The sequence below is a fragment of the Gossypium hirsutum genome, chromosome D02 (genome assembly GCF_007990345.1).
Source record: "Gossypium hirsutum isolate 1008001.06 chromosome D02, Gossypium_hirsutum_v2.1, whole genome shotgun sequence".
Taxonomy (NCBI): domain Eukaryota; kingdom Viridiplantae; phylum Streptophyta; class Magnoliopsida; order Malvales; family Malvaceae; genus Gossypium; species Gossypium hirsutum.
In genome coordinates this window covers 5,789,945-5,814,773 of record NC_053438.1, presented here as the reverse complement: position 1 = coordinate 5,814,773, position 24,829 = coordinate 5,789,945, and the positions used below count along the sequence as shown (strand labels likewise).

The following is a 24,829-nucleotide window of genomic DNA, read 5'->3' as shown; positions in this document are numbered from 1 at the left end:
GTTCATACATGATGGGACTTAAACTAAAATATATTTAAATTGAGAATCTACACGTAGCAGCGAGACTCGAACGAAAAACCACAAAGTTTTCAAATTTAAATTAATCCAACTCAAAATTTAGTCTTGTTTATGTAATAATTTTTTAACAAGCAACTTCTAATAAATTCAAACTTTCAATTTTAATTTAGAGAATATACATAAATTCGTATTTATATATAAATTTTTTATCCTTGAACTTCGTAATTAAGTTCAAATTACTCTTTGAATTTGGATTGCATAAGAATGTGATAATGTAGTAATATAAAATTAAGTCACTTAAAAAAAATTAAAATTAAAATTTCAGGTGCAACCTCTAAATACCATATCATTACTCTTTCATATAATCCAAATTCAAGAAGCAAAACGAGAAAAAATTACTTATTTAAGTACTACAGTAAACAAAAAAAAAAGAGGTACAAATATCGAATTGATCTTAATAACTAAATTTAAGGACCAAAATTACATTAACCAAAAGGTGTAATGATGTATTGTGTAGTTATTGCAATCTTGCACCAAAAGTTCAACATCATCTCAATCAATCATTTTATATATAGCATAGATAATCACTTAATTAACACAATTTAAGTATAAGATACCAATAAACTAGTGCTTAGATCCCATGTGATGACTTGATAGTTAGGATGTTCACCATCCCAAATGTGACTTGTATTCGAGTCATGCTAATCGCGTTTACTGTTTCGAGCTTTATCCTGTTTTTATAATTCACTAGTGCTTAATCCACCGTGTCACTTACATTTTTGGCAACTAATGCAATATATGCCACTATAGTTATTCTTTTTAAAATATATATATTATAATCTATGTTGTATAGGTGTTAAACGAAAAATTTGACCAATAAAGTTGTATTTTTTATTACTATATATATATGGTGAAATCCAATGTATCCCTAAATCACCATAGACTTGAGAATTTGAAATGGGTCGAATGGCATCTCTAATTATTTATTGTTTTTTTTAAATAACTTTATTATAAGTTCTGATTATATTTACTCTTTTTAACATAATGCATATAATTACTCATAATCTCTCTCCAACTCATAAACAGGAGGATAATGCGCTTCAGCATACTCGAACCCATATCTTCTTGCATCGAGTTAAAACTTAATCGGTAATTATTTATTCTTTAAATTTAGTATCATCCAAATTCTTATTCTTGGTTTGCTTCTTTAAATGACAAAGAAGCAAATAGAATAAATCTTTTTAAACAATATATATGCCCTAATCACTTTGTAGAAATGAGATTAATTAGTGGGATTAGCTTCAAATTGGAAGATCAAAATGGAGATCCGGAAAGTGGGCAACCATCCAAAGCCTACCCCCAATTTGTTTCCTCTATCTTTCTTTCTTTTTTCACATTGATTATCAAAAAGCAAAGTAAGATATTGAGATCTCGCATCTCTCTATCTTTTTATTTTCACCAATAAGACCTTCTTTTTGAGATGTTGTGTTCCCAAAATGCCTTGGCTTTAGACTCGATTATAATCTATAACCTTAATTATTCAAAGGCTTATCTATATTCATACTTTGTAATATTTAGAAAGTTATTTAATAACTGAATTTAGGTATAATTACTTGTAATTACATAATGGTGGCAGAGGTGAAGCCAGGATTTTTTTTAGGGGAGGCAAAATTAAATTGTAATTTCTACGATAATAAAAATATAATTTCACCATTTCAATAGTCTATCTTTATAATTTTTAAAGGATTAAATCAAATTTTTATCATTTTTAAGGGGGCCAAAGTGTAATTTTATCTTTACTAATTTAAAATTTTAAAAGGACTAAATGAAAACTTTTCCAGTTTAGGGGCCAGCTACGCCCTTGAAGGGTGGTGTGAATTTGATGTAATTAGAACACCTCAATTATACTTTTCAATTCTTAAGGGGAGAGTGAGAATTTGAGTAATTACGCAATCCAAATCCAATTTTTAATAAATTATTTTTATACAAGTTATAAAAATTATATTATAAACATTAACACGTATGAGTGTTCGGGTTAGTTATTGCAAAAAGAAATTATATTATAAATCTTAAAAAATTATATTATAAAAATAATTTATGTATTTTTTGAACTTATAACAAAAAATTATATTACTTAAATATTAAAAAATCATAAAGTTATGATAAATTTTTTTATTATTTACATGTTATAAAAGTGCTATGGTATAATTATTTATAATACTTTTTCAAGAAGTATCAACGTAATTTATTTGTGTCCATATTATATATGTTATAATTTTTTTATCATAATTTATTTATAATAAAGTTACAACCAAAACTTATATTATTTATAGAAAAATGCTACGAAAGTTACTCAACAATTTATAAAATCCTTTTATACATGTTATATATTATAATTTTTTTATTATTTACTTAATTTACATATTATAAGATGGAATATAATTTAACAGAAAAATTATCCCCTCAACATTTATACATTACATGATTAGACCTGTTCATAGGTTGGGTCACCCGGCCTGCCTGAAAGCTTACTCGAAATATGGGAGGGTTTAAGAAAAAATATAGGCTTAAAAAATAGACTTGAACAGAAAAATAAGACTCATTTAAAAAACGGGTCGGGCTCGGGTAAAACATTTTTGGCCCGGGCCCAACCCAAATCACTAAAAGACAAAAAAATTATTATTTTTTATTTTTAATATTATTTTATTATTTTTTCTCCCTATTTTGCTACCATTTTACTATTATGTTGTTACTATTTTATTATTTTTATTTAAATATTGTATAAAATTTATTTTATTATTAATTTTGTTATTATTTTAAAGACATTTGTTAATTTTGTTATTATTTTAGAGGCATTTGCTTGTTAAATTGCATCTATCTTAGTGTTATTTAAGTATACATATTTTTTGAAAATAAATTTTGATATTTTTAGTATTTTTGATATAAAAAATAATATAAAAATTAATATGGACGGGCCAAATCGAACTAAGATTTTAACATTTTTATCCTGGTCAGCTTAGACAAAATTCTAGACTCAATTTTTAGACCAGGCCCGGGCCAAACAAACAGGCCTAAATTTTTAGTTGAGCCCGATCTAGCCCATGCACAAGTGGTGCTGTTGTGTTGCTGGGGTTGTATAGGAACTTGACACGATGAGACTTGTGAGTTGATTAGATATGCCATGGAGATTAGAAGGTTTTGGTCATGGTTAATGATTGCAACAATAAATAGTTCATTTAAGAGTATATGGTGAGGTGTTGATGGAGAGGCCAATATGACGAATATGGCGACTGATTGGGTAATGTATGGGAGAGTTTTGAGTTGCTGTTTATGTTTGGGGAAATGATGAGGAGAGATGGTGATGTTGAATTTGGCTTAGGCAATGGATTGGGGAATATGGATATTGAGGGTGTCTCGGTTAAGGGATCATAATAAAGGTAGTGTGGTGAGGTTCAAGAGAGTAGGGATCACAATTGAAGAAAAAAAGGAAAAAAAAACAAATAAAATATAAAAAAGAATGTAGCCCTGACATAGAAGCCACATCAACGTGAGATTTCCACAGGTAACAACACAATGACCATATCAGTAAACCTTTCAAGCTCTTAAATAAAGCATGGTTGAGAAATTTTAAATGGTTGCACTGTCAGAGAACATGATATATTAGGGGAAACCTATGTCATTGATGTAGAATGAAAATACATGGTGTATCGCACAAACAAAACAAAAGAACATATGATTTTCATCACAACTCAATGACGATATCATAATAGCTAAAAGTATCCATTTTATTTGTTCTTACATTTATCAACATGCTTTTCAATTTAAGAAATCCTTCATTGGATCATCGTGGTGTACCCTTTTCATCCGATATGCCTCCATTTCCTCAGCAGTTACCTACAACCAACACGATGATTTAGTAACATGACAAGATATCTCCGCAAAGAATATCTGGAGAATTTAGCTTTGATAGGAGACCATTACCTCATCATTCCATCTGACATTATACTTCCGTTTTCTTTCATCTTTCTCCTCTCTCCTCCTCTCCTCCTCCTGTCAGATTGAACATGCATAAAAATAAGCAATATATCGTTTTGGTACACAACCAGATTGTTACGTAAATGTTATGCATCCCATTTACCTTCTTAAGAGCCTCGGTGAGAAGTTTTTCATCGAGAACCAAGTCCTCAGGAACATCGGTTCCCCAAGTAACGTGTTTCCTCTCCTGTGCAGGAGCTGGGGCATCTGCATTCAAGTTGGCAGTCCAATAGAGAAGATAGGTACAAGGATTAAAAATGACGGAAGTGCAAAAAATCTAGGAACTAAAAGAAGCAGATACTTTGCAATTCAGGGATATAAAATAGAAGCTAGCTCACCATCTAGGCTTCTATTAGATGATTTATGTAAAAACCAAAATTACTTGCAACATAATATGAACTTAAAGAACATCACTTAGAAGAATGAGTCCGACTTAAAGAACTAATTTAATGTATGTAATCAATATGAAGAACCCACCTTCGGAGGACGCTTTACGAGCAATGTTTGACTTCATCAAGTCTGTGGCTGCTTCTGCAGCTTCAATACCGGCAGCACCAGTACAGTAACTATTGCGAATGGTCTGCTTGCAACACTTGTACCCCCATTGGTGATCCTTCCACCAGGAGCCCCAGACACTGGTGTGATTATTAATGAAAACATCTTCTTCATACTTACTTTTTGGAAGAGAAGTTTCCTACAAAAATGGTTGCAAGGAGAAAGGAATTACAGGACTTAGCACTCAATTTTCAAAGAAAAGCCAATGTAAAATTATAATATAAATTAGGACTAAACTACTAATTTCATATAACTTGATAACCTATAAAGAAGCACTTAAGAAGATTATTTCAAACAAGTCAGAAACAAAATTAAATGGCTTTAATCATGAAAATAAAGGGAAAAATAAAGACCAGGATGACATGCATTGCCAATATTTTCCAGATGCATCTCACTTTTAAAAGTCATTAACCACTCGATACAGTTTTCATCTACTGGCATGCATTCTAGCATTAGTAAGAGCATGAAGATATCATGATACTTTTAGCAAGAAGAACAAAAGAACGATATTGTTGTTTAATTTAGATAGTCTTTAAGGCAACCAACATCAGCATGTGAAAATATAGTTTTGTACGAGAAATTCTTACAAATTAACAGACAGGGAGAACCACAAACTAACTAGAATAAGCAGAAAGTTCCATACATACCATTCCCTTAATAATCCTTCCAGCACGATCATATTCGACCTGCCTCTCACTTTGCCCCAAGAGAAGCTCCACGGGTATCTCTTCTTCAGTCGCTGCATTGCCGTACTTTTCCATTATGGTATCTTTCGTCTTTGATTTCAACTTCTCTTTAATGACCTTGTAATTCTTGTAGAGGAGTTCAGCTTGGGATGGAGCAGCCTGCATGTGAATATCTTGACCTTTATCAAATGCTTCCCATGCATGAATATTGAGCTGCTTGAACTCCAATGCTTGCCCACTCATCCTATATTGATTATCACCCTGCAAGGTAACAAATAAACAAGTCAAAATTCATTGTTTAATTAACTTTGTGGCATATAGATATGAAAGAAATTAAAGGGGAAAATTCTGCACGATACTCACTTCATAGAACTTCTCATTAGGATCAGCATCAGGAAGTGGATCTTCACGCATTGATCGAGTTTTGGGATCGTAATATGCGGAATTGACATCAAGATTCAAAAGATATTTTGCTGTGTCTTCCCGAATACGCAAGTTCCTAGAAGAAAAAGGCAAATATGAAATAAGAATACTTGTTTTGTATTGCACGGAAGAAATGTTCTTTAGAAACCAAAATAAGTAAAAATAATACATAAAAAATAAGATACAGCTGAGGAATGGTATAATAAATGTACCTCACAGTTCCCGTGCTCCCTCCGCCAGTGGTACGAACACGCTTCTCAACCTTAGCAAAGTCCATCTGTTTGCTCTCATCAACCTTCGCTTCATCAACCTTCAGAGCATCATCATCATCTTCTTCGTCACTAATCTCTCCTTCCTCCCCCTCTCCCTCTACCTCTCCCTCGTTTTTACTATTTTTCTCCTCCAACTTTTTCAGCTGCTGTTCTTTCAGATACTTCCTTCTAGCCTCATCCCTTGCCTCATACCTTTCAATGACACGAGCATATGTAGATGCATCATAACCATTCCATCTATCACGCTTGCCATCATAATCCAGTTCGAAAGTCTCTATCTTTTCATCAGGTGCAATGTGCATGTTCGTCCATTTTGCGCCCTTTTTACGAGGCCTCTCCATGCATGACTTTGCATCATGTGTCATGGCTCCACAGCTATAACAAACAATTAAAGGAAATAAAAAATTATGAATCATGGCAAAATAAGAGTTTAAAGCACAAAGTCACAAACTAGTATCACCATCTAAACTAAAACTATTTAATCCCATATTACAAGTATAGAACACATAAGCTACAGAATTAATCTCTGACTTTCAACTCGATCAATAAATAAGTATCTTCCATGAGCCATGCCTTGTGTTCGAAAGAAAGCATGAACTTCATTAGTTAACATAACCCAGCGATTGTCTGATGTGGCAGAAAAAAGTTCTAGCATTGGGATCTATCCCTATATGGTTACCTACAAAAATACCTAAACGACTTCTATCTCAATATGTCAATAAATTTGATAATTAATAAATAGGCTCGTCACTCATTAGAGAGAAATTCCATTACTAGTACAACTGAACATCTATTGCATCACTTCCAAATGAATAGTTAGAAACGGAACATATAAAAAAAATACGACCTTATTCTTGTTTGCTAAACAGAAAAATTCAAAGAAACAGTACGAGGAAGAACATCAGCATCAAGTCATATTGCACGACATTTTAACCTACAATTTTAGCTTCACATTAGCCAAGAATCCATCTTTAATAACCAGAATTCTAACTCCCTTTTCTACCCCAAATGATTAAAATCGATCAAAAGTGCGATCTAAAATTTAAAATACACATAAAACACGAAACAAGGCATTCATAGACACGCGAACAAGTATGGTGCACCATAACAGAAAAAAGAACAAGAGATTCGCTTACTTCTCGCAGGCTCCTTTTCGATATTTTTCAGCTTGAAATATCTTCGCGCCTCTATCGTACCAAGATTTGGTATAATTGGGATCAGATTTCCACTTCCGTTGATGTTTCAAACTAGGTCTTTCAGCGTTAAGATACCAAGGTGCTGATGACATATACTGAGGAATATGAGGGTTAATTTCTTTTCCATCCTCGTCAACCTCAGCCGGAGCAAGCCCCGCTTTTCGAGCTTCCTCTAATTCCAGCTGTTTTCGGTGATCCTCCCTTGATTTAAACGCCACTGAAATTCAAAAACAATTATCAGATAAAATTTAAAATTTTCACTCTCTTTCGGCATAGAAAGAAAACGGAAGAAAGAAATTGGGGGAAAAAGAATAGAGAACGTACCTGATGCAGTAGCCATGTTGAATCAATAAGATATTAGCAGAAACTAGGGTTTTGAAGATGAAATTTCACAAATTCGATAAAAGTTCTGTAAAATCGGAATCGAAGAACCCTAATGGAAGTCGATTGCCTTGCGGAATTTGCTAGTTTTTCCTTTTTTTTTTTACTGATAATTAATGATTACGTTACAGGATAATTATATATACAGACGCATCTGCCCCAATATATAAACCGACAAATGAAAATCCTAAATTAACTATGACTCTATGAGTGGAGAACGGTTTATTGGGTTGGGTCGGACCGGAATGAGTTTGGGCAGGTTCGTACTTGTTGTTTTGAAAACATTTGATGGATTAAGCTTGGCCCATATTGTCAGAGGCAATATTGGCCCTGTCTAGCCTACTCAATTTGAAAAATCCTTTAAAACAAGGTAAACTAAATTGAAGGTCACTGAACTATTAGTAAGTTTACGTTCTAATCATTTAATTATAAAAATGTTACAAAATAGTTCCTAACTTATTCGAAAGTTTTCATCTAGGTTGTTAAGCTTTCTATTTGTGTCAGCAGTGCGAATGTAGAATGTCATATGATGATTTTAATAGCCTAGTGACTCAAAATAACTTTTGAATTGTTCAATAACCATTTTGTAATTTTTTAAAATTAAATGACCAAAACACAAATTTATCAGATGTTTAATAACCTTAAATGTAATTTACCCCCTCCACACGCAAAACTCCATGTATAATCAGTCCTTGCCTTCTTTTCTTTTTTTTTTTAAGTTAAAAGTAAAATTATAAGTAAAATAATGCATCGGATAATTCCAATTAAAATTAATCATTGCAATATACGACAAAATTAATAATTAAAATAAATCTAAACATAACTTGTACATGATAAAATTTAAATAAAAATAAATTTTAAAAAATTCTACATGAGACTCGAACCTAAAATTAACATCTCAAAGCTTTAGGGTATCGACTATTTAGGATAATATTAAAATTATAATATATATGATATATGATTTTATAAAAATATTTTATCAAAAAAAATATTATTATGATTAATTTGGGCATATTTGTCCATTAAATCACAACTAAACATGTTTTAAGATAAGATTATATTTAGGCAAAAATATGTTATTTGAAAAATAAATTTGAAAAAAAAATTATTTAAAATATGTGTCAAACTTGAACTTCTATATTTAATATCGAAGTTTGACCCATTTTATATTTTTATAATATATTTTATAGTTTATTACACCTCGCATAAATTAAATATATAATAATTTAATACTATATAACCATTAAAAATATGTTAAATTATATTTAAAATTTTAAAAATAATATAAACATTTTTTATTTAATTATTAAAAAAATCGATTTTAGACAACATTTTAAAAATAAAATCTAGTGTAGGACCGTTGACAAATAGTAGTTATTTAATAAAATCTAAAAAAAAAGTAATTTTAAATAATATCTGGTGGAGTATTTGACATCTGTGGCTATAATTTAGTATCAATGGGCCTGCTGCTACACTCAGTTTATAGCCATTACTTTTTCTTTTTCTTTAGTCTAGCAAATAAAAAATATTTATTTTTTAAATTTAAATTTTGAGTCAAATTCCATTTGCAGTCCCTATACTATTTTCAACTTAAGATTTTTACCCTTATTTTTAATTTGACATAATTTAACTCTCGCATTATCATTAACTCCAAGGTCATACTTTATAATTGACACAGTTAAATTGACATAATTTTAAACATTAAAATAAATGTTTTTAAATTAATTTCTCATTTTAAAAAATTTAACTCAACCACATAATTTAGACTTTTTTTTTTATTTCAACTGTAACTAAAACATATAATTAATAATAGTTTGAAATTAAATTATATCAAATTATAAAATCTTATAATAAATTAAGAAATTATAATGAAATATATAGAAATAATTATAAAAGTTAAAATATATGTTTTAAATTAGTATAAAAATAAGAAATTATAATAAAAAATATAAAAATTTATGATATTACTGTAGGAGTATTTCAGTAAATATATCGAGATTAGTAAATTTCATCTAATCCCGATCCCCAAGTTTTTAATAGAGAGTAAAAAATCAACCCACCCCATCTTGAAATTTTATGATAAAAAATAGTATTGAGGTTGATTGGGACTCATCGGGGTAGGGATGGCGAATGAGGGTAGGGATAAATGTTGCTAAATTCATCATCGTTTCACAATAGACACACTTTGTTCCATCGTCTGTTCTATTTCATCATGGATATATAATCTTGAAAACTACTATCACCTTCATGAATGTTGGATGCACTCATACCTTTCCCACCCCGTCGTGCTACAATTTAGTTTTGCTACTTATCTTTAATATTTTTGAAGTCATGCAAATATTTAAACATAATTATTCATAAAAATATTTAACCATCTTTCTATAACTTGAAATCTTATCACATGCGTATGTGTGGATAAATTATAGATTTAAAACATAAATATGTTTAAAAATAACATACAATAAACAATGAAACGTATAGTTTGAAAGTAATTAATCATAATAACACATGAAATATGTACTATATTAAAATAAAAAATAAATTAAATTGTGAGTAAAACGAAATTTAAACACATAAATACATTAAATTAACAATACTAAACGCATTACAATTATTTATCATGACATTGTCATCAATTGTGAGGTATTGTTAAGTTGACTTATGACACAAACTCAATTAATAATATTATTAATATATAAAATTGACTGAGATAATAAATTGTGCATATTAAATAAAAATGTATAAAACATATTAAAATTAAGCTTTGGTTGAATGATAAATTTAAGATTTTACTAATTTAATTGGCGTGAGTTCAAATCTCACCATGTATATATTTATTTTTATTGGGTTTTGTTAAAATAAAAAAATTAAAGTACTCTCAAAATAATATAATTTGTTTTAATTACAGAAGGATATTTTTGTAATTCTTTTAATCGAGTTGATGCCTGATTGACTCATGACACCAACTCAGTCAATGATTTTATTAATATTATAAATCTATCATAATATTTTTACCCTTTTAATAGTTTTATATATACAATGACAAAATAATAATTTTATGTAGTGAAGTAGGGTGAGATGAGGCAGGACAAACAATTACTATAGTTGCTCCGTACCCACTATTAAAACAAAATTTACTCTGCCTCGCTCCATATCCACTTTTCGAAAATTCATTCTATTCAGTATGGATTCGTTTGAAATCTATTAAAAAGTTCAAGTTTTGCCATCCTTACTATCGGATTTAAATTTTTTCTATCCTAAGCGTAGGCACAGGGACTAAAAAAAAAATTTACCAAAAAAATATAACTGACGTTCCGGCACGCATGATACTGTCCACTACTCTCACGCATCTATGCGGTGTGGGCTCAATAAACGTTGCTCGCATGCATCTCAACGTCATATATATTCTCTCTCATCTCCAAACGACGACGTTCCACTGATTTTTTTGCAAAACTCAAAAAACCCACTTGTTTTTATCATAAATTTTTCCTCGGTAATATCATTTCCTTTGGCCTATAAATACCTCCGATTCTTCGCTTTTTCTTATCCTTCTTTGTCTCTCTGCTCGAAATCTTCTTCATTCTCATTCTCTCTCCACTGAACTCTTGCTAAACGGTATCGTTTTAGTCAGTCTTTCATCAATGGCGAAAGAACCAGTTCGCGTCCTCGTTACTGGAGCTGCAGGTACTGTTATGTTCCATTGATCAGATCCTGTACTTAAAACATTTCTCAGCTTAAAACTTATCTGTAGATCTAGTTTTCTTTTTGGATGAATCAGATCTCTCTTTTCAGATCTAGTTAATAGCGATCTAGATTTCAACTGTTCGTATTTTGGATGTTTTGATTGGACTGATTATTGTTTGGATTAGAACACAAATTGCTCTAGAAGTCGGATTTTACTGAAAAGTAATTTTGATCTGCCATGGATCTGTGCTTAGTAGCTCAAAGTAGTGATCGTAGAAGTTTATATGATAAATGATGGAAGAAGTGATTTAAGATTTTGAAAATTTTTGAACTTTATGCTAATGTGAAAAATAAGTATGTTGACTTGCTCAGGTCACAAATAAAATGGAGGAATCTGCTATGTTTGGAATCGACATTAAAAAATTTAGTGCTTAGGAGTTGAATTAAATTTGATTCCTTATTTATTTTGGAGTACCTGCGATCGACTTTCTCAAAAGTTCCTTCAAGTACTTGAAGATATCCGTATACTGTATCAAATATTTGCACCTGAGTCGGACTAACTTAGCTCAGACTTGGTGTTCTCTTTTTTATCCCTTCGAAAGGACTTGTTAAAGAGTTATTGTTGTATTTGCAGGACAAATCGGGTATGCTCTTGTACCCATGATTGCTAGGGGAGTCATGTTGGGTGCTGACCAGCCCGTGATCCTTCACATGCTTGATATCCCACCTGCTGCGGAGGCTTTGAATGGTGTCAAAATGGAGTTGGTGGATGCTGCATTTCCTCTTCTAAAGGGTATATATATGGTCATTATCACGTTGTTTAAGTTTTGAATGGTGTTCTTGAGCTGTATTTTAGGTTCTACTGAATTAGTATGAATATGTTGTATGGTTTGGGATTTAACCTCTTGTTGTTTTGTCAGGTGTTGTTGCTACAACTGATGCTGTTGAGGCATGCACTGGAGTCAATGTTGCTGTCATGGTTGGTGGTTTCCCAAGGAAGGAAGGAATGGAGAGGAAAGATGTTATGTCAAAGAATGTGTCTATTTACAAGTCTCAGGCTTCTGCCTTGGAACAGCATGCAGCTCCTAACTGCAAGGTGAGAAAAAAATGTCTCAACTCCACCTATATAGATCAGAGCATATATTGTTGAAATTTTGAAGTTCTATTTCTTGGAATTCTTCGAAGTGTCATGTATTTTGTGTTTTGTTACTGATTTTGCGGAATGGACAAACGTATGGTCTTATAACTTGTTAAAATTGTAGTAAATTGCTCAATTCAAAGATTTCGCTTGTTGTTTGACTTTCCTGTTTGTTTCAGGTTTTGGTTGTTGCTAACCCTGCCAACACCAATGCATTGATCCTGAAGGAATTTGCACCTTCAATCCCTGCAAAGAACATTACCTGTTTGACAAGGTTGGATCATAACAGGGCACTAGGTCAAATCTCAGAGAAACTAAATGTCCAAGTTTCTGATGTTAAGAATGTGATTATTTGGGGTAATCATTCATCAACTCAATATCCTGATGTCAATCACGCAACTGTTATGACTCCATCTGGAGAAAAGCCGGTTCGCGAGCTTGTTAAGGATGATGCATGGTAAATAAAATAATAAAAACAGGATTTGTTGTCTGATGAAATAAATTTATTTGAAATGAGATTTTTGAAACATCATTTTGAAATTATTGATTCATTAAAGGTTGAATGGAGAATTCATAACCACTGTCCAACAACGTGGTGCTGCAATCATCAAAGCTAGGAAACTCTCAAGTGCACTATCTGCTGCTAGTGCTGCTTGTGATCACATTCGTGATTGGGTCCTTGGAACTCCCGAGGTTGGCAATGTTGTTAATCTGTTAATTTTTATATGATATTTCATACGGTCATGATCTCATTTTTTACTTTATTTGGTTGCACTGGTAGGGCACATGGGTTTCCATGGGGGTTTACTCTGATGGTTCATACAATGCACCAGCTGGGGTCATCTATTCCTTCCCTGTAACTTGTAAGAATGGAGAATGGACAATTGTCCAAGGTAAGAATACAGGAAAATATGATCCCATTACATGTTAGTTGTATGTGGTCTTGTTCAGTGTGTGTTAAACTAATACGAAGAACAAGATATTGATGCTTTCTCCTCCCCTCCCACACCTTGGGATTCCCTAAGAGGATGAAACCATCACTTATTGCTGAAGTGAAGTCTTATTGTATATATGCTCATTGGTGAGTTTCCTTATTTCTTCTTTTGTCTTAGGGCTGGCAATTGATGAATTCTCGAGGAAGAAGTTGGACTTGACCGGAGTGGAGCTGACCGAGGAGAAGGAATTGGCATACTCGTGCCTCTCATGAATGCATTCATCATTTCCATAATCTGTTTGGAAGAGGAGTGGTTTGCCTTAATAGGATTAGCTGCAGTTTTGAATAAAAAACCGTTCTAGATGAACTGTTAGTGATTGGTAAGCGACGTCCTCTGATCGAGATCTTCATTATACTTGTCACTTGTTCATGGATATTTTGGATATTTTACCGTAATCCCGGATTTTATGCTCCAATTTTAAATGGGTTAATCGACACTGTTGGTGACCATTGTTTTTTTTGTCTATCTAGTGTATTGTTTACTGTGAATCTCAATTAGGGTATAATTGAGTTGAGTCGAGCTCGAACCTGACTTGCAGTTCGGAACTTGATACTTGACTCGAGCTTTGATTGAATATCTATCTTTACAACTCAAACTCAGATATAAGCAAGCTAATTGAGTTGAAGTTTGATTAAGCTTGTTCATAAATTTTCATATTTGAGTTTGGTTAAGTAATTAAGTTTAGAGTTCATAATATATATTAAGCTAATAAAATAATTTTATAAAAAAATATTTAAAAAATATATTAAAAGTGAAAAGTTGAATAAGGCTTGTTAAGCTCGAATTTGACTTAATGACCGCTCATTATTGAATTGAGTTGGAACTTTTTTGAATCAAATTCGAGCAGCTTGGGAACTAATAATGTCTCATTTATACCCATAAATCTGGAGTTTTCTGCGGTCACGTTACCTTGATCATATGATTCATTTGTGGTAGTAATGGTTCCCAAATTCCTACTACGATATCCAGATACATAGCTAATACGTTGCGGACGAGTGAGGGGAAAATACGACAATATCTGAAATCTGAAAACAATGAACAGCTACGGACATGAATTACGATGTCTAAAAATATACAACTGGAGTTGAGCTTAGAGTATACATAATTCTATGCGAATATTCAACAACATAATACAATGAAATCAATCAAGATACAGGAAAGTGGAAATTATACAATAGTTATACATAATACATGACACCTAGATTTGCTACATTTGACAAAGTAATACAAGCTACCCTAGCGACTGCTTTCAACATCAAGGCTACCTAAGACTAATACTAAGAATTCCCTTCAATTGTAATAAAAAAGAACACCTACAAACCTACATTTAAAATTACATTTTAAGTGGTTGTTTTATAAGTTATCTCAAGCTCATATCAGGGTCATCTTCATCATCGAAATCTTGTTCGCTTGATGGCCTCGTTCTCTTTCCATCTCTTGCTGATGAGGCGGTCCTTCCCTTCTTTGGTTTCCCTCTGAAAGTAAAAATAAATAAATGAACCAACTCAGTCTTTAACTTGTTAAAATAGAAACCCAAATAGTAAAGATGGATGAGCACACTCACTGGCCATTGGCAGCTAAGCCTCCACCCTTAGACCGAGCTGAGCCGAAGTCGGATCTTCCATCTGCAACAGAGAGGATTCCGTATCACACATCGTAAAAAAATAGCATTTTAAGTGGGGGGGGGTAACATTAGTATCTTAATGAACAAGGTTTACCATCTTGTCGAACTCCGAGTTCATCAGCCTGAACATAAAGAAGCAAAGTGAACAAAGCAGTCTTTGTTAAACCTGAATAAATATCTCAACTACATGTCCATTTTTGCACAATTGATTTCTGCTCAAACAAATCGAAGGAGCAGCACAATTGCACAATCATGGTAAGGCTGGGATAATATAAACATTATCAATATAAACAGCAACAATTTCATTCACCAACTGTAAATAACGGTTTGTCTCAACACAATAAGCAAACGGATATTCTTTTGAGAAAGATACACTATAAGAAAATCTAAAGATGAGAATCAACCGTACTGACTTTACATTTAGTCACTCAATTAAATGCTTTTATGTTCTAATATGATCATAGATAGTAGAAATAGAGCATATCAGTCCTAGAAGGGTATATTACTGAAAAAGCTCCTTTATGCTTCGAGTTTAATCAAGTTTTGAGCGAAACCCTAATACCAAACTTCCACTAACCATCTCAGCATGTGTTGTAGCTATTACATTTCGCCGCAAGTTCTCCTAGTGTCTGTCCGCACAATAAAATGTAACATCCAAATATGCATACGCCAAAAGCAACTTGACGTGCCAAATTAGCATTCCTAACTCTAACTACCTAACACTAAATTCGCAAGTGTTGCCTCTGCTGCGTGAGAACGAACTAGAAAGCGGTAAAAGGAACAGTTAATGTATAAATACCGAAGCTTATTCCATCACATACCACTGGTGACGTGACTGATGACAAAGAAAACAATCTATCTTCAGGCTGAAATTTCCTAGACCTCTTCAAGCTACATACAAAAACAAGTTCACATGAATTTTCCATCACAAAAAAAGAAAAAGAAAAAGAAAATCAAACATGAAATACTTAACAACCAGCAGAGTATTCAGTAGGAGTCTCAATTAACATATAATTATGATAAAAACAGGTATAAAATCTTCATTAATCAAGCAAAGTATTGTTATTGTAACCTAAGCTATTATGAAAATACAAGCTTATGTAACAATTTTCACCCTAATCTTTCAATAGAACTAGAAAATTTTCCAGCGAAGAAGTTCAAATTCATACAATTGACAATAATCTGCAAACTGGCAATTAAATGATTAAAAATAAATTCAGATTAAAATTACCAGCAGTTGATAAAATATGGGTTAATAAAAAATATAATTACTTTGCTGTGTTCTTGGATGAAGAAAGAAACCCTTCGAATCCTTTCAAAACATGCCCGAAATGGCTCGAATCTTGCAAATAATTAGTTTCTAACTCAAAAACCTGCAAAAAAATATGAATTATATTACGAAATTTAATCTTAATAGCAAAATTCAACGAATTTGTAGCTTCTTTACCAATATATATATACATAAAAGAGGGAAAGGAAAGAGCAAAATTTTCCATGGGGAAGCAGGAAAACTGTTACCTGCTTTTCGATATTGCGAAGCTCGTCTTGAAGCTTTTCTCTTTTGTTCATGAGAGAAGAAAGGATGGCGGCTGGATTCCCCGAACTTTTGTGCCCTAACGACATTTTCGTTAGGAAAAAGAAAATAAAAAAGCTTGAGCAGAGAAAATTGAAAACGAAGATTTTGACAGTATCTTTAATCGTTTTCCATAAAGTTATTTTTTTCAAACTGTAAATAATTTTTATTTTTTTTAAATAATAAAAAAGTATAAATGTTATAATTTTTCTTTCAAAGTCGACTCACATAAAATAAATTTTCCGATTTAAAATCTTATAGAGGGAATTAAATCTTGATCTTTTAATTTAGATTTATGATCTGAATCAATATTTAATTTAAAAATTATATATAAATATTTTCTCCATTTTACTATTTTTTAATTGATTTAGGAGCCCTAAACAAGACTCGGTTAAAATTTTTTTCTATAAAAAAAAGAGTCTAGAGGTGTAATCGAGTCGAGTTGAGTCCAAATATTATTAGATTTGAGCTTAATACTCGGTTCGAGCTTAATCAAACATATTCTTGAAGCTCGAGTTCAATTCGAGTATAATCAAACCACTTAAACTCAATCTCAATTAAGTTTATTTACCTGTTTTTGTACTCAAGCTCGAGCTTGACTTGATAATTAAGCTTAGGGTTAATAATATATACATAGGGTAATAATGTAATTTAATAATATAAAAATATAAAAAGCTTTATGAGACTTGCTAGCCATTTAAGTTGAATATTAAGCTTGAATTTGGCTTGAGTTACTCAATAATTATTAAATCATACTTGAAATAATTTGCAAGTACTAATATCTCATTTATACCATTAAGAAAAACTGATCTAACCTAAATCTAAAATAAAAAATTAAACTTGAAATTAATCTTTCCTATATAGGTTGAGTCGAGCTAAACAATCACTCGACATTTTAAAAGTTTTTGTGTCCATTTTGTTTTTACAAATTATAAATTGAGAGAAGCTACGGAAACAACAAAATTCTAAAAGCTTTTGTGTTGGGCAATATGGTTTTGCACGGGACATAAAGATCTGTAGTACTATTGAGATTGAATTATGAGGTATCTACGATAGATTGATGCTAGCAAGGAAAATGAAAGTGAGGCGGGTGCTCCTGGATACGGACAGTTTAACAACTTTGAATCTTATCTGTACGAAGGGTGAGATGGATTATGATAATGTTGTGCTATGGAGCATAAAAAGACTAGTTGCTTGTGATTGAAAAATTGAACTCAAGTACGTGTTTTGTGAATGGAATCGATTAACGGATTGAATGACTATCATGACTCTTAACCTGGAACCGAGTATTTGTATTTTCCTACAACCACTAAATGCAATTCTTCGAACTCTACATGAAGATTTAGATAATTTTATAGTGCCTAAAATGATTTCAGTTTAATTCTTGTTATTTACCTTTACCAAAAAAAAATATGAGTTATATGATTAATCTGCAACATCTATAATTTTCATTAGGAATTTTAAAAAATATATATGAAATGGAAATATATACTGTACAAAGTATAAAACTGATCCAAATTCATTTTGTTAAATGTATCTAAGCTGTTTAAAGAAAAATTATTTTGTTCCATATCCCCAATTTGAGGTCCCCCATTTTTATGGTCCCTTCTACCAGAAAAGTTGTTTTCCCAAAGCAAGGCATAAAAACAAATTGTAAAAGAAAAGGGTAAATTACACTTAAGGCCATTAAACTATTAATAAGTTTACGTTTTGGTCACTCAACTTCAAAAAATTACAAAATGGTCATTGAACTATTCAAAAGTTTTTATTTATGACATTGGGCTGTTAAGCTGATTTTTATTTTATTTTATTTATTTATGACAATGTTTGTTTAGTGAGTTCCAAGTGACGATTCAACGATTGGTACGGTGAATCAATACCTATTGACAAGTAGTAGAACATACCTCAGATCAAAGTTGATCGAACAATTAGTGTTGGAGATTGAAGAAGAAAGCTCTTTGGATTTTGGTTCGCAGATTCGTGACGTTCAAATATGTTTTATGAAAAAAGAATTGAATTGTAGAAGATAAGGGAATGAGAGTTTTCGATTAGTGTAGGCAATACAAACAAATAAAATCATATAACAATAATTTTAACAGTTCAATGACTTAATGAAAATTTTCAAATAGTTTAGTGACCATTTTGTAACTTTTGAAGCTGAGTTACCAAAACGTAAATTTACTAATAGTCTAGTGACCCATGGTGTAATTTATCAATAAAAATACTAGCTACAAAACTTGGGGAATTTCCAATTCATTGTATGATTCAAATGAACAGCTTTACAAATGAGTCTTCGCTCATGCAAATATGGAGAAAGAAAGAAAAAAAAACCCTTATTAAATTAGGATAATTTATCACTTATTTTTATGGTAAAAAGCCTCTTCAGTCCCTCTCAAATTACAAAATTGAGTAAATTGATCTCTCAAAAAAATATTGGAGCAATTTAATTTGTCAATTTCGGAAGTGAGCAACTTAGAACAATTAATCACGACGATAATATCTTCCACAATTATACATAATTTTGATTAATATAGTAACAAATTTAGCCTTTGATGTTTATATATTTTGTCATTTTGACCTTAATTTTAAAAAATTCAAAAATTCAGCTTCGACATTTACACATTTACATAAATATTGCGAGATAAATTTATTAAATCAGGATCAAATTAACAGAATGTGTAAACTTTGAGGGATAAAATTATTATTATATCAATCAAAATCACGTACAATTGATGAAAAACATTAACATGATAATTAATTGTCTTTAGTTGTTCACTTTCGAAACTGGCAAGGATTAAGTTGCTCCAAATTTTTTGAGAGTGATCAATTTGCTCAATGTTAAAATTGAGAGGGATTGAAAAGGTCTTTTTACCCAATTTTTTCATTGAGAGAAATTTACAGTGGATCAACAAAGCTGACAAGGCATGTCTCCTCCCACCACGATCATCATCAATAGCTTATGAGTCCCACGTGATCTTGACACATACAAGCCACACTTAGCAAAATGGGCATTGCCAGTTCCATTTCTTCAATCTCACTGTTGGAAAATCGCTGTAAGTAATGAACAAAATATCATCAATCATGTTTCTTTTTTTTCTTAATATCATCAATCATGTTTCTTTTTTTTCTTACCTAACCCTTCGTGATCTTTTTTTTATCTGTTCTTTCTGAGTTTCTAGCAACAATGGGGTAAAAATTCAACAATTTAATAGCAAATAAAAATTGGGGTTTGGTCCATTTACTTGTTTTAGTTGTCATTGTTTGAAGATAACATTCTTTAATGTCAATTATTAAGGGAATTAGGTTGTATCTGTTTTCTGTATTGTACTGGAAAGTTCATAGTGTGGTTTTAAGGTTTATTAATTCTAGTGCAGGTCTGCATCAAGGTATTGGATTTTGGAGATATTTTGGGAAAGTTATGGTGTTTTTTGATTGGTCGAATCGGGGACCGACGATGAGACAGGTAGGGAAGGTTATATTGAAGTCAGGGTATGGTTGGATATCATGGATACATATTGTGATTGTCTAATTGGGATGTTTATCAAGTGTTTGTATCAAGTTTTGTGAGAATTTTTAGGCCTTTGTATGAATTCGAATATGTCAGTGTTATTCGAAAGATCTTGTTAGTTTGACATGAGTAGCGGTAAGACAATAGTTTGGTTCAGGAGGGACCTCAGGATTGAAGACAATCCTGCTTTAGCAGCTGCTGCAAGGGACGGTAGTGTATTTCCGGTTTATATATGGTGTCCTGAAGAGGAAGGGCAGTTTTACCCGGGTCGAGTTTCACGATGGTGGCTTAAGCAATCTCTTTCTCATTTGGAGCAGTCATTGAAGTCTCTTGGGGCTGAACTTGTGATGATTAAGACCCAAAGTACCCTTTCAGCTCTTTTAGATTGCATCAAAGCTACTGAGGCGACGAAAGTTGTAGTCAACCGTCTTTACGGTATATATTCCGATCTACAGATCAAATGCTGCTTTCTTAAACCAATATGAATTCTAATTTGTCTATACTGAAATGGCGAGTTAGACATGGTTAAATAGTTTGAGAATTTAACTAATGTCAATTGCAGTGCAATGTTTTCGGTTAATATATGAAAGCATCGAAATACTTGAGATTACGGTTTGTTGTCCTTTTTTTTCCAGATCCTGTTTCGCTGGTTCGTGATCATAGCATCGAAGAGAAACTAGCAGAGGTTGGCATCTCTGTGCAAAGCTATAATGGAGATTTGTTGTATGAACCATGGGAGATATACGATGATGAGGGACGAGCTTTTTCAACCTTTGATGCATATTGGGACAAGTGCTTGAACATGCAAATGGAACCGGTTTCACTTCTTCCCCCGTGGAGATTGATGCCAGCTGCAGGTAGATTTAAACCAAACATCATTTATATGTATATGTATATGTAAGTTTATATGTAGTTATGCACATAGATTTTGATGAAAAGGAAAGATGGAGTGTAGATGAATGATCTACTTGTATACATATATACGTATATTCTCATTGCAAAATGAATAACTTGTTGCTGAATCGTTGTTAGTTACAGGGACGGTTGAAAGGTGCACAATTGAAGGTTTGGGGCTTGAAAATGAATTGGAAAAATCTAGCAATGCGTTGTTAGGAAGAGGATGTTCTCCGGGTTGGAGCAATGCCGATAAGGCTCTAACTGAGTTTGTCGAACAGAATTTATTTGACTATTCGAAAAGTAGATTCAAGGTTGGGGCCAGCTCAACATCACTTTTGTCCCCATATCTTCATTTTGGAGAGATAAGTGTCAGGAAAGTTTTCCGGTGTGTACGTATGAAACAGATACTATGGCGAAGAGAATGGAAGTCTCAAGGGGAAGAGAGTGTGAATCTATTTTTAAAGGCTATCGGGCTTAGAGAATACTCTCGTTATCTTTGTTTCAACTATCCGTTCACTCATGAGAGATCGTTATTGAGAAACATGAAGTATTTTCCTTGGAATGCTGATGCGAACCATTTTAAGGTATGGAGACAAGGTCGGACAGGATATCCATTAGTGGATGCAGGAATGAGGGAGCTTTGGGCAACCGGTTGGATACACAACAGAATAAGAGTGATTGTTTCGAGTTTCGCGGTGAAGTTTCTACTTCTTCCATGGAAGTGGGGAATGAAATATTTCTGGGACACACTTCTGGATGCAGATTTGGAATGTGATATTCTTGGTTGGCAGTACATCTCCGGGAGTTTACCAGATGGTCAAGAGCTAGAACAATTAGACTGCCCGCAGGTGCGTTGAGTACACTAGTTAATTTATTAAATGCAAAATAAGTAGCTAATCCAGTACTCTCCCATCTCTGGACCTTATATTGTGTTGGTTTTTCGAGTCAGATTCAAGGCTCCAAATTTGACTCTGAAGGTGAATACGTAAGGCAATGGCTGCCAGAGTTAGCAAGGATGCCGATCGAGTGGATCCATCATCCATGGGATGCACCTCTTACCGTGCTTAAAGCTGCAGGTGTCGAGTTGGGGTTAAACTATCCTAAACCCATAATAGATATAGATAAAGCTCGAGAACATCTAAGAAAAGCTATATTTAAAATGTGGGAAATGGAAGCAGCTGCAAAATCCGCAACTTCAGATCAGATGAATGAAGATGTTTTCGATAATTCTGATAGTATCAAGACCTCTGCCATCCTGAAAGTTATCCCAAAGGAAAAGTCTTCATGTCTGACATATTCATCTAATGATCAAAGGGTGCCATCATTTCAAAACTGCAACAATGGTTTGTTGCCTAGGAAGAGACCATTACCTGTAGATGAAGAGAAGTTGCATATGGATAAACCGAATAAGCAGAATAAAGAAGCAGGGACCTCAGGAAGAGAAGACTTATGCTCGACGGCTGAATCTTTGGCATCTAAGAGGCAGAAGAGTACTAGTAGTACTAGCACTAGCATAATTTCATTCACAGTTCCACAGTATTGCTCCTCATCCGATGGCAGACCTTTTCAGGACCACGAATCTTCCAATCTCAACCTAACATGGCACGAAAAGATTGACTTGGAACAGACTTCCAACAAAAATGGTTAGTACTATTTGTGCTATGGATTTTTACAAAGTTTGAACTTTGGTTTCTAATGTCGGATTTGACACTTATACTATTAGCATTGCAGGAGTTTTAAGACAATAGTCGCCTGTATCTCTCTTGTATTCCCAGCAGTGTTCTGATAAAGAAAACCGAAATGGTCAGTTCACGAATACCCTCCTTTTAGACTGTTTCATCAGGGCTTGACTAACATAAAAGTTTCCTCTCATATGCATATGGTATGTGTTTATATTCCCTTTTAGATATTGTTCCAAGCATAGAGAAATCGACTAAATAACCAGGGTTTCAACTTATGTTTTCGTGTTCTTGGAAACGATTGAGTTACGGTTATGCAATCAAGGTCACATCTTGTAGTACATTTGATGAAATGAAACTATTACTTCTATTGTTGGTTTATGAGGAATGATAGCATTATATGTATATGTGTTACTAAATTTTTCGGATTAAATAGGATTCTATTAGGCTTAAATTCGGGTGGATTGATCGGTTTTTCCCAGATTCAGGTAAGAATTAACAAAAAATCTCAAAAGACAACATAGCATTAACTTAAAACAAAGATAAACCAGAAAAAAAATGGCAAGAATTGCTAGCAAAATCCATCAATTTAGCTACCCAGATTGTGTTTCAGTTCCTTTTTCTTGATCAGCTTCCCCAGATATCTCTTCCAGTGATTTTCCTTTAGATTCAGGCACCAAAAATGTGAACAACATTCCCAGAAAGTTAATGAAAGCCAGAATCATTAGTGATTTCTTCACTCCGATAGCGTCTGCAGCATACAAAAACCCGAAAGCACCCACCATTGCCCCTGCTTTGCCTGATGCAGCTGATATTCCATGGCATGTTGATCTCAACCTTGCTGGGAAAATCTCTGCAGGGACTACAAACGTAGTGGCATTCGGTCCAAAATTGGCAAAAAAGAACGTTAGCGAGTACATGATAACGAATCTGATCCTGTTGTTGGGTAGTGTCCAATGATGGTATGGGATTGCTAATGCAAACATGAAAATTGTCATGAAAAAGAATCCCATCAATTGGATCTTGAATCTTCCTATTTTATGAATTAATGCCACTGTGAACCAATACCCAGGAACAGTGCTGCATAGTGCAATGAGAGTTTGGGCTCTTGCAATTTTATAAACTTCTTCAATGGCATTCATGGATTTTGCCTTTGGGATCCAACCAATGGCACTAAAGTTGTCTTTTTGGAACAGGTTTTGGCTATAGAAAGCAATGTCTAGTAAGAACCAAGTGCTTGTGGTACCGAGCAAGTGGGGTCCGTGTCGACTGAAAAACCGTGTGGTGAACAACCCGAACTCGTTCCCTTTCTTTTGTTGTAGTTCTCTGGTTCTGATTCCAAATCGACTTGAAGAACTTTTGACATATCTGCTGCTGCTTGTTTAGCATTCTTGGCGACCAAGGCAGTGTAACGAGCGGTTTCGGGCATCTTTGTGCGCCAATAATAGGTGAGCAAAGCCTGGAATGCTCCAAACATCAAGATAATCCTCCAAATATAATCAGCTTCAGGCACAGTCGATAGGTTAGCATCAATTTCATAACTTGGTGCAGGGTAATAAGCCTTAAATACTGCAGAAACCATAATGGCAATCATCCCACCAGCCAATATATCCCGAAACCTTGCATCGCGAAAACAGAAGCAATAAAAGCACCACGAGTCTTTTTATTAGTGTATTCGGACATGATTGTAGCAGAAATAGTCACCACCAATACCAAAACCAAGCCAAAACCGAAAGAAGCAAAGTGTAGCCATCACGGATTTAGAGTCACTGCCAAAAGAAAGACCAGAGGCAACCGAACTGATAACCATGAGCAATAGTGTCATGCCATAGACACGTTTTCGTCCCATCTTATCACCAAGCCAACCGAAAAAGAGCTGTCCCGCAAGAGTACCGCAAAAGGCGACACCATTAATGGCAGCCGAGACATTGGACGGAAGTGTTCCGGGGGTAGAATCACCTTCCTTGTGATAATATATGCGACCAAGCAATTTGGTGACCAATGAAATGCAAAAAAGGTCATATGCATCAGTGAAGAATCCCATGCCAGCATTTATAATCGCTGTGAAATGGTACCATTGTGTTTTAGCTACATCAAGTGCATTAAGAACTTGTAATTGATCCTTTGCCATCACTAAGATAATTTTTAAACAACTCTTATAATGA

At 33.1% G+C, this 24,829-nt stretch overlaps 4 protein-coding genes and 1 pseudogene across 10 annotated transcripts; 2 read left to right on the top strand and 3 right to left on the bottom strand.

The window, feature by feature from the left end:
• Positions 1-3,678: 3,678 nt before the first annotated feature.
• LOC107936255 (pre-mRNA-splicing factor SLU7) lies at positions 3,679-7,739 on the bottom strand. Its single transcript, XM_016868952.2, has 9 exons — positions 7,510-7,739; positions 7,126-7,402; positions 5,930-6,364; positions 5,658-5,793; positions 5,256-5,555; positions 4,531-4,747; positions 4,157-4,260; positions 4,000-4,068; positions 3,679-3,912 (listed from the first exon to the last, which is right to left on the bottom strand). The coding sequence occupies exons 1-9, from the start codon at positions 7,523-7,525 to the stop codon at positions 3,835-3,837; spliced, it is 1,632 nt and encodes a 543-aa protein (XP_016724441.1). The 5' UTR covers positions 7,526-7,739; the 3' UTR covers positions 3,679-3,834.
• A 3,261-nt stretch (positions 7,740-11,000) lies between these two features.
• LOC107936241 (malate dehydrogenase) lies at positions 11,001-13,846 on the top strand. Its single transcript, XM_016868930.2, has 7 exons — positions 11,001-11,250; positions 11,885-12,043; positions 12,171-12,346; positions 12,568-12,845; positions 12,946-13,081; positions 13,170-13,281; positions 13,501-13,846. Exons 1-7 carry the CDS (start codon positions 11,208-11,210, stop codon positions 13,593-13,595), a joined length of 999 nt encoding a protein of 332 aa, XP_016724419.1. The 5' UTR covers positions 11,001-11,207; the 3' UTR covers positions 13,596-13,846.
• A 621-nt stretch (positions 13,847-14,467) lies between these two features.
• LOC107936242 (chromatin modification-related protein EAF6) lies at positions 14,468-16,736 on the bottom strand. Its single transcript, XM_016868931.2, has 6 exons — positions 16,526-16,736; positions 16,280-16,380; positions 15,829-15,898; positions 15,102-15,129; positions 14,948-15,008; positions 14,468-14,858 (listed from the first exon to the last, which is right to left on the bottom strand). The coding sequence occupies exons 1-6, from the start codon at positions 16,628-16,630 to the stop codon at positions 14,744-14,746; spliced, it is 480 nt and encodes a 159-aa protein (XP_016724420.2). The 5' UTR covers positions 16,631-16,736; the 3' UTR covers positions 14,468-14,743.
• A 2,755-nt stretch (positions 16,737-19,491) lies between these two features.
• LOC107936243 (cryptochrome-1) lies at positions 19,492-23,045 on the top strand. 7 transcript variants are annotated; one of them, XM_016868936.2, is made up of 6 exons: positions 19,493-19,633; positions 19,950-20,523; positions 20,724-20,945; positions 21,127-21,833; positions 21,935-22,628; positions 22,717-23,045. In XM_016868936.2, the coding sequence occupies exons 2-6, from the start codon at positions 20,214-20,216 to the stop codon at positions 22,731-22,733; spliced, it is 1,950 nt and encodes a 649-aa protein (XP_016724425.1). In that variant the 5' UTR covers positions 19,493-19,633; positions 19,950-20,213; the 3' UTR covers positions 22,734-23,045. The 7 variants fall into 7 exon arrangements, with proteins under 7 accessions (XP_040944095.1, XP_016724425.1, XP_016724424.1 ...); XM_016868935.2 differs by having other exon boundaries at positions 21,121-21,833; positions 22,709-23,045; XM_016868934.2 differs by having other exon boundaries at positions 19,494-19,633; positions 21,121-21,833.
• Positions 23,046-23,257: 212 nt separating this feature from the next.
• LOC107936245 (probable inorganic phosphate transporter 1-7) lies at positions 23,258-24,829 on the bottom strand (annotated as a pseudogene).